This window comes from Solea solea, chromosome 14 (assembly GCF_958295425.1).
Source record: "Solea solea chromosome 14, fSolSol10.1, whole genome shotgun sequence".
NCBI lineage: Eukaryota > Metazoa > Chordata > Actinopteri > Pleuronectiformes > Soleidae > Solea > Solea solea.
The window spans coordinates 11,678,774-11,692,702 of NC_081147.1; the positions used below are offsets into that span (position 1 = coordinate 11,678,774).

At 38.6% G+C, this 13,929-nt stretch overlaps 2 protein-coding genes across 7 annotated transcripts; both read left to right on the plus strand.

Annotated features, from left to right (window-relative positions):
• Positions 1-105: 105 nt before the first annotated feature.
• Positions 106-3,579, plus strand: cfap100 (cilia and flagella associated protein 100; the record flags this gene model as incomplete). Its single annotated transcript, XM_058650563.1, has 10 exons — positions 106-185; positions 310-427; positions 459-492; positions 1,011-1,095; positions 1,379-1,421; positions 1,513-1,667; positions 1,942-2,071; positions 2,168-2,370; positions 2,501-2,594; positions 2,722-3,579. Coding segments are annotated over 10 exons (1,068 nt in total), but the record flags the coding sequence as incomplete, so codon positions are not given.
• Positions 3,580-4,252: 673 nt separating this feature from the next.
• On the plus strand, positions 4,253-11,970 carry ap1ar (adaptor related protein complex 1 associated regulatory protein). 6 transcript variants are annotated; one of them, XM_058650308.1, is made up of 11 exons: positions 4,253-4,459; positions 7,110-7,158; positions 7,237-7,263; positions 7,685-7,716; positions 7,811-7,907; positions 8,079-8,177; positions 8,823-8,887; positions 9,495-9,568; positions 9,891-10,013; positions 10,224-10,259; positions 10,636-11,970. In XM_058650308.1, exons 1-11 carry the CDS (start codon positions 4,389-4,391, stop codon positions 10,905-10,907), a joined length of 945 nt encoding a protein of 314 aa, XP_058506291.1. In that variant the 5' UTR covers positions 4,253-4,388; the 3' UTR covers positions 10,908-11,970. The 6 variants fall into 6 exon arrangements, with proteins under 6 accessions (XP_058506291.1, XP_058506292.1, XP_058506293.1 ...); XM_058650309.1 differs by having other exon boundaries at positions 8,826-8,887; XM_058650310.1 differs by lacking the exon at positions 10,224-10,259.
• Positions 11,971-13,929: the final 1,959 nt, after the last annotated feature.

Genomic DNA, 13,929 nt, shown 5'->3' on the forward strand with positions numbered 1-13,929 from the left:
GTGGAGGCCAGAACATTGTAAGTAGTAACATATAAAATAGTGATTAGTATGTGATCGTAAATAAGGGCCGACGTTCACGTGGTTGCGTTGTCTCTCTTGTCAGTTTTTGAACGAGAAGCTAAGTCCAAACAGGAGAAGAACGCAGAGATCAAGAAGCTGACTGCTGAAATAGGGACCCTCAAAAGGTAATTTATGACAGTGACTCTTATATAATGTGCACAGAAGTACTCGGAGGTGAACTTTAAATGAAGATTAATGACATATATTGTTGTTCCATGTGGTTTTAAAGAATGTCTTTTTTTTTCACAGCGAAATTGTCAAGTTTGAAGAAATCCTTGGTGGACTACAGGAGATACAAGAGCTTCTGTTCAAGCTGTCCCCTCCTGAGTGGCAGGAGGCCCAGAGGGCTAAGACTGTGAAAGTTAAAGTCCTGTGACAAAGACACACAGGACAAGCAGAAGAAGGAGTCGAGGGAGTCTGCTATTGCAAATGGCAAGTACTTTGGTGCAAGTAAGTCATCATAAAATAGATTAAAAGGACCAAAGTGACACAGGTTAAAGCAGCAGTAGGCAAAATCCCTGGGAAAACTGTGGCTTGCTGAGTTTATCCCAGATTATTAAATATTCTTGTTTTGGGATCATCGCTCTGTCCTGAACTCCTCTCAGCAGATGAGCACTGACAGATGCATTGTTTCTCAAAGGGAACTCCAATACTGACCCGTTTCATTGTGTTCATTGTCTGAGTACATTATTTCCTGTGTTTTAGGTTTTTACAGCATAGGAACTATAATGTTTGCAGAGTAGTGGAACAGAAAATAGGAGCATTCACTTCTCTCTAAATGTCCCTGTGATCTGATTACTCACAGAAGTGAGTCGGTAAACAGAGTCCAGGGGTGCAGAATCATGCAAGGAACATCCTTCCTACGTTATTGTTTCAAAAGTGTTTTTTTTTTTTTATAAGAATTATTACTGCTTTTTAATAGTAAGTGTTGTGATTTGAGTGATACACAGATTTGGAGAGCAAGGTGTCCAGTCCAGGTAAGGAGCAGTCCTCCATCAGAGAGACCAGGCTGTCTTCAGTCCACAGCAACACACTGTGAGGACACACTAACACACATTCGTCTCAGATGCAAATCCAGTGTTTGTCTTGTAGATTCATACACAGTTGATTAGCTAATGATTTACCTACAAACAATGGTTCAATACATTGTGTATCATGTTACTGTCTGTTGGTGCAAAAACTATCTATGTGATTCTCTGTTGTTACACACAGCATGCTAAAATCATTGTACACACAATGCAGCAAATTCATTTGAAATCCTGTTTACATGCTGCTGGATACTTCCTCCTGAACTCAAACACTTTCTCTTGGATTTCAGGAACACAAACTCTGAACCAGGCGGCAACTGCTCAGAGTATGAGGTCAGTTTTCCACCTGAGGGGCACCTGTCTATTATTCTTGCAAGTTTATGTGCTCACAATACATCGTTCTGTCTGTCTCCTCTCTCTGCAGGATGAGCCAGAACTGTACTTCTCTGATCCCCAACAACTTCTAGATTTGGTGAATGAGCTGACAGAGCAGAACTTGTCCCTGATTCAGAACTCCACACGGTTGGAGGAGATGGTGGAGGAGCTGCAACAGTCCATGGTGATGGCCAGGAAGACGATGTGAGTGTTACTGATCAAGCCTCTGCGAATGAAAGACTCAGTTGCCAGCTGTACCATGTTGTCATGAAAACCCTCCTTAGGAGAACTTCATTCCCTTGAATTATCTGCTTTTTCACAAAATGGAAAATACTAAAAAGCCACATCCTTTCAAATTCTTCACATGCTTGTCCATCAGATTCACATCCTTTCAGATCTATTTCAATACTCTGAGTTGTGTCACACAATAATTATCCATTCATTAGCTCAGCTTCACCACAAATCTTTCTCTCTCCAGTGAAAAGGATGAAGAGCAGTTGACACGACAGATAACTGACATTAACCAGAGAATCGTTAAAGAGAAGGCAAGAGGTAACAGGCTCAAACAGAAGGTTCAGCTCCACGTCTCATTAAACACTGAGGACCAGGTAAGCAAGCTTTGTATGCACTCCTCAGATCTTAAAGCTACATGCAACAACAATGTGTTGATGCTGGTGTCACCAGTGAACTCTACACATCGACAGGACATGCTGCTCGATAATCTTGGAGAAAAGGTGGCAGAGGTGCATCGCAGCTGTGTGAACGACAGAATGACCAACCTCAGCACCTTGGAGAAGCTGGCCAGTATTGAGAACCACCTGTCTCTGCTGCTGCAGAGCCTTGAGAGCATCCCAGAGGAAAGCTTGGTGATGATGAAGAAGATAAAGGACAGTGAGAGGAGGAGCAGGTACATTCTGTTGACCAGAAGAAGGATTATGGAACAAATTCAAACCTTTCTGTTTTTCCAAGTTTAATGGAAAAAACATAGAAGAGTACAAATGTTTAACCATCTCTTCTGTTTGAACACCATGGTGCAGGGAGCGTGAAGAAAAGCTGAGAGAGCAGAGAGAGAAACAGAAAGAGAGGATGAGAAGGTATTTGGAGCGATCCCTGGCTGACTCCAAGAAAATAGTAAGTCAATTAAATGTTGCTTTAGCAACTATCACAATGTAACATTTTATTTAAATTTGCTCGATCTCATTAGAGACTGAAGGAAAGAAAATGAGTGATGCATAAACTCTGGTCCACTTTCTTTCAGAGTGGGAGGAAGCTCATGCCCAGATGTATGCCTGTTGTCCAGAAAGTCAGAGTCAGGAATGTGGAAAAAATCCCTGCTGAGGACGAGCTGCATGCTTACCTCTTTACTTCTGAGGACACGGAGTAAAATGTCTCTGACTCAGCAGTTGAGGAGACACAATATTACCCACTACAAAGCAAATGATCATAGCATATGTTTATCTTTTATAAAACGAAATTTGGCCAGCCTCAGTAGCATGTCATTCGTTTTTGGTGTCATAGATATTTGTTAAATAATCTCTTTCTCAGGTGGTGGAGTGAAAGCTTCTGATGTTGAACAATGTAATTTCATTGATTTTTGTAAAATTGATAACTAGTAGAATGGTTTTATAAAACTGTAAGCAGAAAAAACGACCAAAACATTCAAACAATGTATGTCTCAATTTAAAGACAAAAAAAGTCACACAAAGAGGAAACAAAAACTAGAAGAAGGTCCACTCATTATCTCTTGATACAACAAATGTGCCCATGTGTTTATTTTGCTTGATTTTTTTTAAATATTCCAGTGTTTTTGTTTGAGACACTTATAATACATATTACTCGAGCCCCTTGTAGATAAAACTTAACCAACAACAACAGCAAAACACCCATCACTTCCTGTTTTTTTAGTTAACCCTTATCTTTTGCTGATTCACATTTTACATATGTTCTCATTATTAATGTTTGTCATCACCAGACTTTTCTGTCTTGTGCTTTTTAATTTGACTTTTTGTCATTTTAATGCTATCAGTGGTCACATGATCACCAATTATATTTGTTTCAGCGCAAACTCAGGGGAAAGATTTTAAAGTGCTCAGTGATCATTCAACTCCTCTAAATAAATGACGGCTTATACTTTTCTTTTTTTGCTTTGTGATTATTTAATTCACACATACCACCTAAAGATGTAAGTACTTTCTCCACAGCTGGTTGACTGTATAATTGTTGTAAATGAACACATATATAAACTTATGTAAATTCATATATTAAATGAATATAATGTAGTAATACAATGGACAGCCCATTTCCAACAGGAAAGGAATTGGGTTAGTAACCGCAAGGTTCTGCTTCAATCCTGGGAAGGGACCAAGATGTGCCCCTGAGCAAGGCACCTCATTTTCCAATTGCCACCTAAGGCCCAGATAAGTGCTGCCCACTGCTCATGTGACTGGTTTGTGTGTGCTCGCTACTGGTGGGTAATAAGTATGGGTCAAATGCAAAGGTCAAATTCACTATCACCAATTGCTGTGTGTGCAAAAGTGACTAACTCTAATTCAATGTATGGCTCAAAACAGTAGAGCCAACTAAATATACATTGATATGTTAAAATAATTATTTTATCCATATTATTACTTTCATTTTTGCATTTTAATACCTATATTAATATTTTTTATTTCATTTTTCAGACTGTATATGTACTGTATATTTTGTTTCCAAATATCAGTGAAATAACAGTAGAACGACGGTAGGCGGCGGTGTTGAGCCTTTCAGAGTGCGACGTCATCAGAGGAGAGGAAGGAGGATGAGGAAGTGGCTGCTGCTGCTGCTGCTGGAGTGGAGGTGTAGATCCTGGAACTGGACATGTATCCACTGGCAGTAAAGCTCCAGCAGCTGTCCGGCAGCTAAATATCAGCCACATTTGACAATGCGATGGGTAACTGCTGGGCAGCCTGTGTGGGGCTCTTCAGGAGAGAGGTCAGCAGGATCCAGAGAGGAGGCGGGTATGTGAAACATGGAGCTGAGTGAAAGCTAACTAACTAGCATCATCTGAAGCAGCGAATCCGGTTCCTGCTAAGTGATAACGTTAGCTAACAGCTGCTTAGCCGGTACCTGTGTGAATGTGTTTGTAGGCTCAAGACTCACTGGCAGCTCTCTGTGTTAGAGACTGTTCTGTAAAAACACTGGATCATAATAAGAACAATGATGTTCAGCTACTGTTTCTAGTGTTTCTTCTGTCCCTGACCTGCACTGAGACCGACAGTAGGTCACAAGAAGACCCCACCCCTACTTTCAACACTCTGGTCAGTCAGCTTTAATTAAAGGAGAGGAAAACACCGATTAATCGATTTCCATATCTAATCGTCAACTATTTTCATAATTGATGAATCTGTTTAATAAAATAAACAAGCTTTCTGATTTTTCTGCTTTTTAAATGTGAATATTTTCTAGTTTCAATTACGGATAGATGGTACAAGAGTATCTGCCAATGCCGATAACAGCCCAATAGAGTAATTTTAGACCATTTTAAACTAGGAAATTTAGCGGTAAAGTCTGTTAACAACACATTTGTGTCATTTCAAGATAGCCCGCAACATACTACTTCATGTCTCCTTTTGGTGGCGCTGCTTTAATCAATGAGGGAAACCTGGGTGGAAGTTAACTGGCCAATATATTGATTATCATAGAATCATTGTATTGTGATATAAGTGGTACTGTGGGGGACCATGTATCATGCATCGTATCGTGAGGTACCCTGTGATTCCCATCCCTAATGCCGATACAGATATGTACACGTTTTTTTCCCTGTGCCCATCTGCTGAGGTAATTTAGTCTTTTCTGTAGTGAAATTGACATAATATTTTGCCTACTCAGGTCGCAGCAGCTGTAGATATAAATTGTCTTCATTGAGCAAAATAAATAAACTTTCGAAATCATAGTTGTAGAGAGCGAGCACAGAAGTCAAGGAGGTAACAGCCTTTTTAGCCTAATCATGTAGTCAATAGTCATATCGGCTCATCATGGTGTGTTTGGCAATATCCAATAATACATTTAGAAGCCAATATCTGCCGATATTGTGCCCATTATATCGTGCATCCCTAATTAAAACAAAACATTTGAAAACATAATTTCCAGGTTTGAGAAACCCCAATCAACATTTTTCAAAATGTTCTTACATTTTATGGACCAAACAAGTACTCGATTAATCGAGAACATAATCGACCGATGAATTGATTATGAAAATAATAGTTCATTGCAGCCCTAGAAGACACACTGAGCTAAAGCTGCAAACCTAAAAGAAGGGGACATAAGTGTGTATTATATCTTTTTTAAGACTTCAATGCAGATTTTGATTATATACATAACCGGTATCTGCAACTGCAAGTAGATGGATTAATCAGTCAATGGACAAGTGTTTTGGACAGGATCATTAAGTGTTCTGCAATCTGCAATTTGTAATGTTTGTAAACTTCAGTAGTTGTATGTTTGTGTTAATATGATCTAATGTCTATAGGCTCCCTGAAAAAACCCTGTCCCATTGTTTGTGTCATTAAATTTAATATGAATAATTGATGAAGTTACCCTGAGCTTTGTTAGAATTAGGGAAGGCTTCCTCTCTCTTTCACTGCAATCACCTTCACTGTGTTTCCATTCGGGACAGAATGATATTTGTTGGATTTTATCACACACTGCAAAAAAATAATCACTCACAATTAGTCATCCTTTTTGATTAGTACATAAACTATGAATTCAAAGGTCCAATGATCGGTCACTGCAACAAGAGTAATAGTAGAGACTATTTACATTTGTTAGAGAGAGACACTTTCTGATTCTTGACCAACCTAGAGAAATGGTGCACCTCATCATATTTGTAAGGTTTAATACAGCAGAGCATTGTGTCATAAAATCCAAATATACCTGCCACCACTGATGTCATGTGTTGATAATGTAAATAACTGCAATATTCAAAGTGTTTTTTAAAGATACTGGACCCAGTGGAAGCAAGGCAATATGTAGGGACAATATTTGATGTTGTACACTCACTGTACTGTGACTAAAAGCACTTGCAATAAGTTGATCATTGATCAGTGAATTTCCATAATGGGGGACAATAATGGAACGGGAAAACTGTTAATATTTCATGTGAGGGACTTAAAAAAAGGCTGAACAATATACAGTTGTAGTGATTTATTTTGAAGTGCCGGCATCTTCCCGGTAATTTCTGTTGGCTTTCTGGTCAGAGCTTTGCCTCCAAAACACTGGAAGTTGCATTTTCTGTATCCTTACACATGCAGAAGAAACAGAAGAACAAATGTTATTAAAAAAAAACAATACTTGCATTAACAATATAATCTACTACATCACAGTAATTTAGTGTGAGTGCTTTTTATTATAATGCACAGTAAAACTGTGTATCGTCTCATTCCTTCTGGATATTATTTCTTCAACTGAAGCTTCTCAGTTAAGTCCTAACCCTAGACCTCCTCCAGTTATCTCACAGGTTTATCTTAATGCCACTGGGAGAAATATAAATATTATACGTCTGTGTGTCGAATAACAGTTTAATTGTTAAGGCTGTCTTCTACCTTTTGTAGCTGAAACGTACTTTAACTAGCAGCTGTTGGTTTAACTGTCAACATTTTATTCTTACAGATCCAAATATTTCCGAAGCAGTACCACAGGGGAACATTATACAATAGAGGTATGACTCATACATTAATTAGTGCTTATTTTATTGAGAACTGCTGGTGAATTCTAATGGTGACTTTGTGTTTTGCAGTTTGAAAATTTGGTGGAGAGTGATGAGGTGAGTCTGATTTAAATCTTATTAACGATGTTCATATTGCAGGTCATTTGGTGCCTAAATAAGTTCAAGGATAATATCGTTAGAGACGTTTCTCCCAACTCTATTATTGCTCTACGTTTTGGGACCCAATTACATAGTAAAAGATGTAGTAAGTGTTTTACAAGTCATATAGTCTAATTTAAAGCTGGCACTCTAAGGACACCAATCAGACTTTCCTTGGCAAAGCTTTTCTCGAGTGATGGATAGAAAATGTTGAGAGCACTCACTGGCAGTCTTCCATTATTCCCTTAAAGGACTAACTTGATTACTGAATTCTGAGTCCCAGACTAGTAGCACTTGAGTCCAACGGTGTAGCAGTGAAAATGCATCTCACACTGGAATTCAGTGCTCTCTTGTCTCATGTTTGTTCGTTGTATTGCAGGGGGAGGGAGAGAGTCCACAGCCTTGTCTGCGGTAAGAGGTTCCTTTTTGACAAAAAAAGTGATAATATGTAGTATGCATGTAAGACATTTACCTTCAGGAATAATGTTTTTGTTCTTTCTATAAGGCCTATCAGTGAAGATGAGATCAAACATCTGCGAGAACAACGCTATGCTGCGATCTCAGACAATCAGGTTCTGATAGACCAGAAGATCCAAACAGAGGTAAGACACTTTCATAAAAAAAAGGAAAAAATATCTTTAGATTTAGGTTAACAGCCTCCCCCATTGTTTCATTTTATGTTTTTGAGCTGTTTTTGCCTGATTTGCTGCCTTGTTTTTTCTGTTTTATAATTTTCTGTTTTGTGTTTGTTTCGTTTTGTTATTTCTGCTCAGTTAGAGGCACAAGAGGAGAAGTTAAGGCTAGAAGAGGAGGCTAGAAATGCCGCCCAGCGTGAGGCCGCCAGGTTGGCACGTGAGCGAAAAATGAAGGAGGTGAGGCGGCACTGTGCGCTCCCTTCTGCCAGTTTGACTTATCGCTTGGCTTAACAACTTCTCCTCTAACCTACTCATTTACCCGTCTCTGTCATCCAGTCAGTAAAAGTGTTGTGTTTCTCAGTTTTTGTTGGACTGTTAGCAAACATCATAGCTGCAGTGGAACAATGTACTAATCCAGATTTTAGTAAGTTCACAGAGGCCAGGCAAACGATTGTGTCATGTTTATATAATTGGACACTTTGTCACAACAAGCAGTGAAATTAGGGAAAAATGTAGCAAAATCATTTTATTTACTTTATTTTAGCCATTTTTTTACAGTCACTGACATCCACACCACCACATCAGGCAGCATGAGATGAAAAAATGACTTGTTTTGCTTCTTATTTTCTCTTCATGCACGTATCAGTGAAAAGCCTGGAAATGTTTATTATTGTTTTTGGATAAAATGAAAATGGTGATCACATTTATTGCTGTTGCTTTGCATTTTTAAGTTATTTTCTCAGTCAATGCACGTGTGTTTTTCTGGTAGCATGAAAATGGTTTAATATATATTTTTTTTATTGACCAGAGTCTGTCTCTGTTTAAATAATGGGAGGATGTGATTTTATTTTTCTTCAACTTGATCTGTTGTGCTTTTGATAGCAGCTGTCTTCCCAGAGGACACGGGGGAAAGCAGATGGCCCTGCCAGTGAAACTCGGCAAAGAAAGTGAGTCACTTAAGTTCAGTAGACAACAGTATGTTTGTTAAGCCAAGGACAAATTAGTCATGAGGTCCAGCTTTGGTTGTAGTTGACATTATTCACCATAAATTCACCTCGGTTGAGGGCAGATGTCAAGATGTCAACTTCAAGCATCTGGCAACTCGCCTCCTCTTTATCTCAGCCGTGCGATATTATCATTTGGCAAACAAGAATGTCTCTTTTCTTTGTACTTTCAACAAAAACATTATTTAATAATGTGAGAACTCTTTGTGTTTCTTCAGACGCAGACTGTGTAGGCTGGAAAGTAGATATTACAGCACTACAAAGTATCCAGTGTTAGAATTCAGTGCTTAACTCAGTTTCACTCTGGCAGAGTGGAGCTGACAAATCCTCATAATTGCAGTGGTAGTAATAGGAACCTACATTAACAAATGCCCCTCCAAATTTTAAGAGCGGCAGATATTAAGGCTGACTGAGTTTTGGGGCATATGGTTTTTGTGTATGCATCCTTGTCCATCCAACCAATGCTGTGCATTATTTTATTCAATTGTATTTTATTGAGTGAATGGACCTGCAGTCATGTTAGTCTCATTTTGAGTAATTGTCATTTCAGACAAACCTCTGGGGAAGATTTCGATGTCTACCTCCAGAATGTAAAAGCCCAGTCTGAGGCTTTCAGGAGCAACAGTGAGTAAACCTTTTTTTTTTTGTTCATCTTGTTAGTATTTTTATTATATTCTAATATGTAGTTTACATTTGTTCTTATTAATAGGCCCTATTTTTGTGTGTGGGCTTCTGTCACATTTGTTGTTACTAAGCAACCAAAACCTGGTAGCTGCTGGGAAATTACGAATTAAACAAAGAACTCGCTGCATTCCAAAAAGTTGAGAGGTTTTCATCTGTGTGATACAGACATTTCCAGGAAAAGATCAGCTGACCAGCTGATCAGAATCATCAAATGATGTATTTGTGCCCTCATAAGAAAATATTTTGCTTTGTTTTTCACCAGGACTTCCCTCTGACACAAATGCAGTGACTCCCAACACTGAATACAGCTGGGATTTTACCACCAAGACCCGCTCCACCAATGATGATGGAACGTCACTGGACCTCGAGTGGGAGGATGAGGAAGGTGAGGCTTCTATGTTCACTTATGGTGGAGAAACCTTTATGTACCAAATATGAATTTGCTTTTTTTAAGTGTTGCCTTTGACTCCTCAGCTGCAAAGTAAAAAGAAGAAAAAAATAAGTCTGGTCAGAAATGGCCAATTGTTTAGTTGTCCTGTGACTCATGGGTCTATTTTCCTGCCAAGATTGATTCTGTTTGTCAATAACACTGCAGCAAAGTGGAGGAAGATGGAGCAGAACAGATCATTTGGTAACCATGCGAACATTAAACGCCTTTATATACACTCTATGATCAACCCTTCTCTTTTAGTTCCTGCCCCAACTTCACTGTGCAGTCACAAAAAACACTATATTAATATTTATTCTCAGAACTAATTTTCTGCTTTAGAATCAATTCTGCTCAGTTAGTCAATCATCCATGTACATGTTGCCCAAGACATTAGAAACTTGTCATTTCTGTCTACATTTTCATTTTAATGATAATTTGTATTCATTTTTAACAAGAGTCCAACCAGCAGTTTACGCCATCTAACTCAACTAATACAAATGAGATTATGTTACATGTGGTTGCGCCATTAATGTGTGTATATTATATTTGTCTGCATTATATTTATCTTGCATTGTAGGAATCAATCGAGCACTTCCAGCTTGGGAGAGGTCTCGAACAGAGGAGGACATCCTACGTGCTGCCCTGAGGCCCGGTGGTAAACAGATGAGCAGCGGCCAGGCCTCGGCCTCAGAAGACTCCAACGCTCTGGAGTGGGAGAGTGATTTTGTGAGTACGCACCCAGAGGACAGTGAAAACACTGAATTTGAAGGTTTTGTCAATCCTGTCCTGGACACTCCCTCTGAGGACACCTCGGACCGGGGCCTCAGGTTGGACAACCAGGAGAGATAGTGTCCAGCACCAAAGGAGACATTTTGCCCTCTTCATGTCAAAGCCCACCAGCTTTTTGCCTCATGAAATGGAAATGTTTTCACTGGCTCTTCATATTCTGTAACATGAGACTGATGCTGCAGTAACGTGTTGTGGATCTTGACACGACAGCACACTGCAGTGACATTCAAATACAAAATTTTCAGTGCCTTCATTTGCTAAAGTAGCCAACCATGTTATGCATTGTAACTGATCAGTTACATCCATTACCACCTGACTCATCTTCCAGTAAGTGGTGATGTCCAACACTCGGTGGCCAGGTGGTCATAAATTACAGCCATTTTCTCTGAAATTAAACTTAAGCTAACAGCCACACTGCTCTGTTTTAATTTAAAAATGCATCAATTGTGCTATGACTATACCTGCCGTCCACAAACAACCTAAAAGCTCCACATTCCCTTCCTCATTCTTTTTTATCAAGCATAATTCTGGTAACTCTTTTAGTTTCAGTTTCACCTTGTTTTTGGTTGTTTTCTTGTTGATAGTATTTTCTGGAACTAAACAAACAACATAAGTGCATGGCCAGTTTACCTGTGTGGTCACGTGATATACATTTTCCAGTGTTGGACACAACACAACAATGGATACAGATTACTTCTGATACAGAGCTTGTCCACGTGATTTTTATCTGAAAACCAAATTTTTAAATGAAAACATAGTAATATGGATGTAGCATTTCATTTTAAAAGCGGGTGGCTGCTGTAGGAGCCGTGTTTCACCTGCTGAAAAAAGTAGGCATATTTCATGGGTTGTGTGGTCCTGCAGAATATTTATTAAGGTACGCTTTTTAACTCCCAGTGGAGTAATTTGTTCTCTGCAGTTGACTCTTCCTGACTATCTAGCAGCAGTGGACAGCCACAGAGTGGCACCTGGGGGCTGAATTCAATTCTGAGGTCAGCACCTTGCTCAGTGCTACTGGAAAGACTCTCCCTGCATGTACTGTTGTGTGGGAGGAAATCTACAGTTGCACAAAGGAAACATCCATAAAGTACAGAAAATAAAAATTCTCTTTCTGCCCGTCTTCTCTCATGTTTGTTTCAGTTTGGTCACTCAGATTTATTAAATTATTGCATGATGACCAAAAAAAAGACAGAATTTTCTATTTAGTTAAAAACTAGATGTAACCATTTTAAAGCTGCAGTGCTTTAGTTGTTTATGATATTTTTCAGCCTCTGTCTTGTATCATCTGAAAACAGGCTCTGTCAAGCAAAACTATCAGACCTGACTTGGGGAGCATTTGTGTGTATAGAGTGATAGCACAGTGCTGAATGGTGAGATGTTTTTGAGCAGTAGAATTTAATTCTGAAACTTTTCGACGACGCTTATTTGTGTTTTCAGTCATACTCCAACCTGTTTGCAGTCATCTCACTTTACTAGTGCAATCATTTCCCGTGTGCAGCGCGGTAATGTCACTGGGTGGCACGAGATCTGAAAACCACTATACTGAGAAAAACAGTGTGGAGCTGATGGGCCTGGGCATTGTGTGAACTCCTTTGACAATGGTTTGAATGTAACTTGACATTTGCTCAAGTTATGCACTACAGCTCAATTCATAATTCAGCCACAGTTTCAACATTAACCTGGTTTTTTTTCCATTTCAAGCTGATTTTTTTTTTTTTAAATCATGAGTTGATTGCTCAGTGTCCTCACACAAGGCATTTTTATGTTGAAGTCTGACAAGAAAGCTGTGCTCATTACACTGACATCAGCTGCAGTCCTGAGTGAGTCTTTATACTGTTAGTCCTGATTTACTACATAATAATTTTACCAATATGGGAACCGTCAAATAAAAGGAGTGTAGCTATGCCACTGTAATTTATATGTCACATATTTTACAAAGAAGAAATTGCTGTAATGAGGCTCATGTACAATTTCTGTTTTGAATTAAAATGTCAGCCAGACTTGTGTCCTAGAAAATAAAATTTAAAAAAAATCAAATCCAGGCAGGAAAACACCTTCACTGTCATTTTGCTGTAATATGCTCTGAATTATGTTAACACTTCCAAAAATTGCAAAAAGAGACCTTTTTAAAACAGCAGAAGCACATGCAGCGAGTCTCTGGGTCCATTGGTCAAGTGCTGAACATGCAGGTTTTTTTTTCCCCAGTTAATTTCTTTAACTGGTTTTGTGGGTAAGTGTAATGGGTCCTTACATAAAAAAAACATCCTGAAAAAGCTATCTTTATCATTAGTGCTGCATATCACGACTGAATGAATCAAGAATCCACTGATTGTTATTCACATGGTCATCTGAAAAGCGATGTTTGGAATTATTTCTGATTCTGCACCATAGATGACAAAGTAACAAACCTGTGGATTCAGAGTTAAGCACTCATGGTCACACAAGAACGCCATGGTCAAGTCTCCTGTGGCTGCGAAAGTCTCGCAGGATTTGTGTAGAAGTTACAGGAAGTGGCATATAATTTAAAATCAATCCAATGATTGTATGGATTGATAGATTAAATGAAGATTGATATGAACTGGAAAATCCAGTCCTAATTATTATCAATACTTTGATAGCACAAATTCCTGTTGATATTCCAAATGGATGTATGTTTCGTTTGCCATAAATTATTAAGCTTTAAATATAAATAAGTGCTTTGAAATACAGAATAATGACAAGATGCACAACAAGAGATGCATCTCATTCTGAAAAAAAGACACTACTGATTTCTTATTGCTTGCTCACAGTCTGTTTGGCATTTATTCAAGACACAAATCATTTTTTATTATGTTATGATACAATATGAAATCTAAACCAGTTTGTGACCTAAATGCTAAAATAACCTTTCCAAATCCTGGTCTGGTTGTCGTTAACTGCTAAAAATGAAAGCAATATTTTGTGAGGAGTGAAATCTAACTCTTGAATGTAAGGATCAAGTTTACCAAACATATGAACGTGACTCTGTGACCTGAAATGTTGTTGTGTCTAAACTATAACTCATCCAAATGCTGTTCTCTGAAGACGTCTGCTGTATACTGTA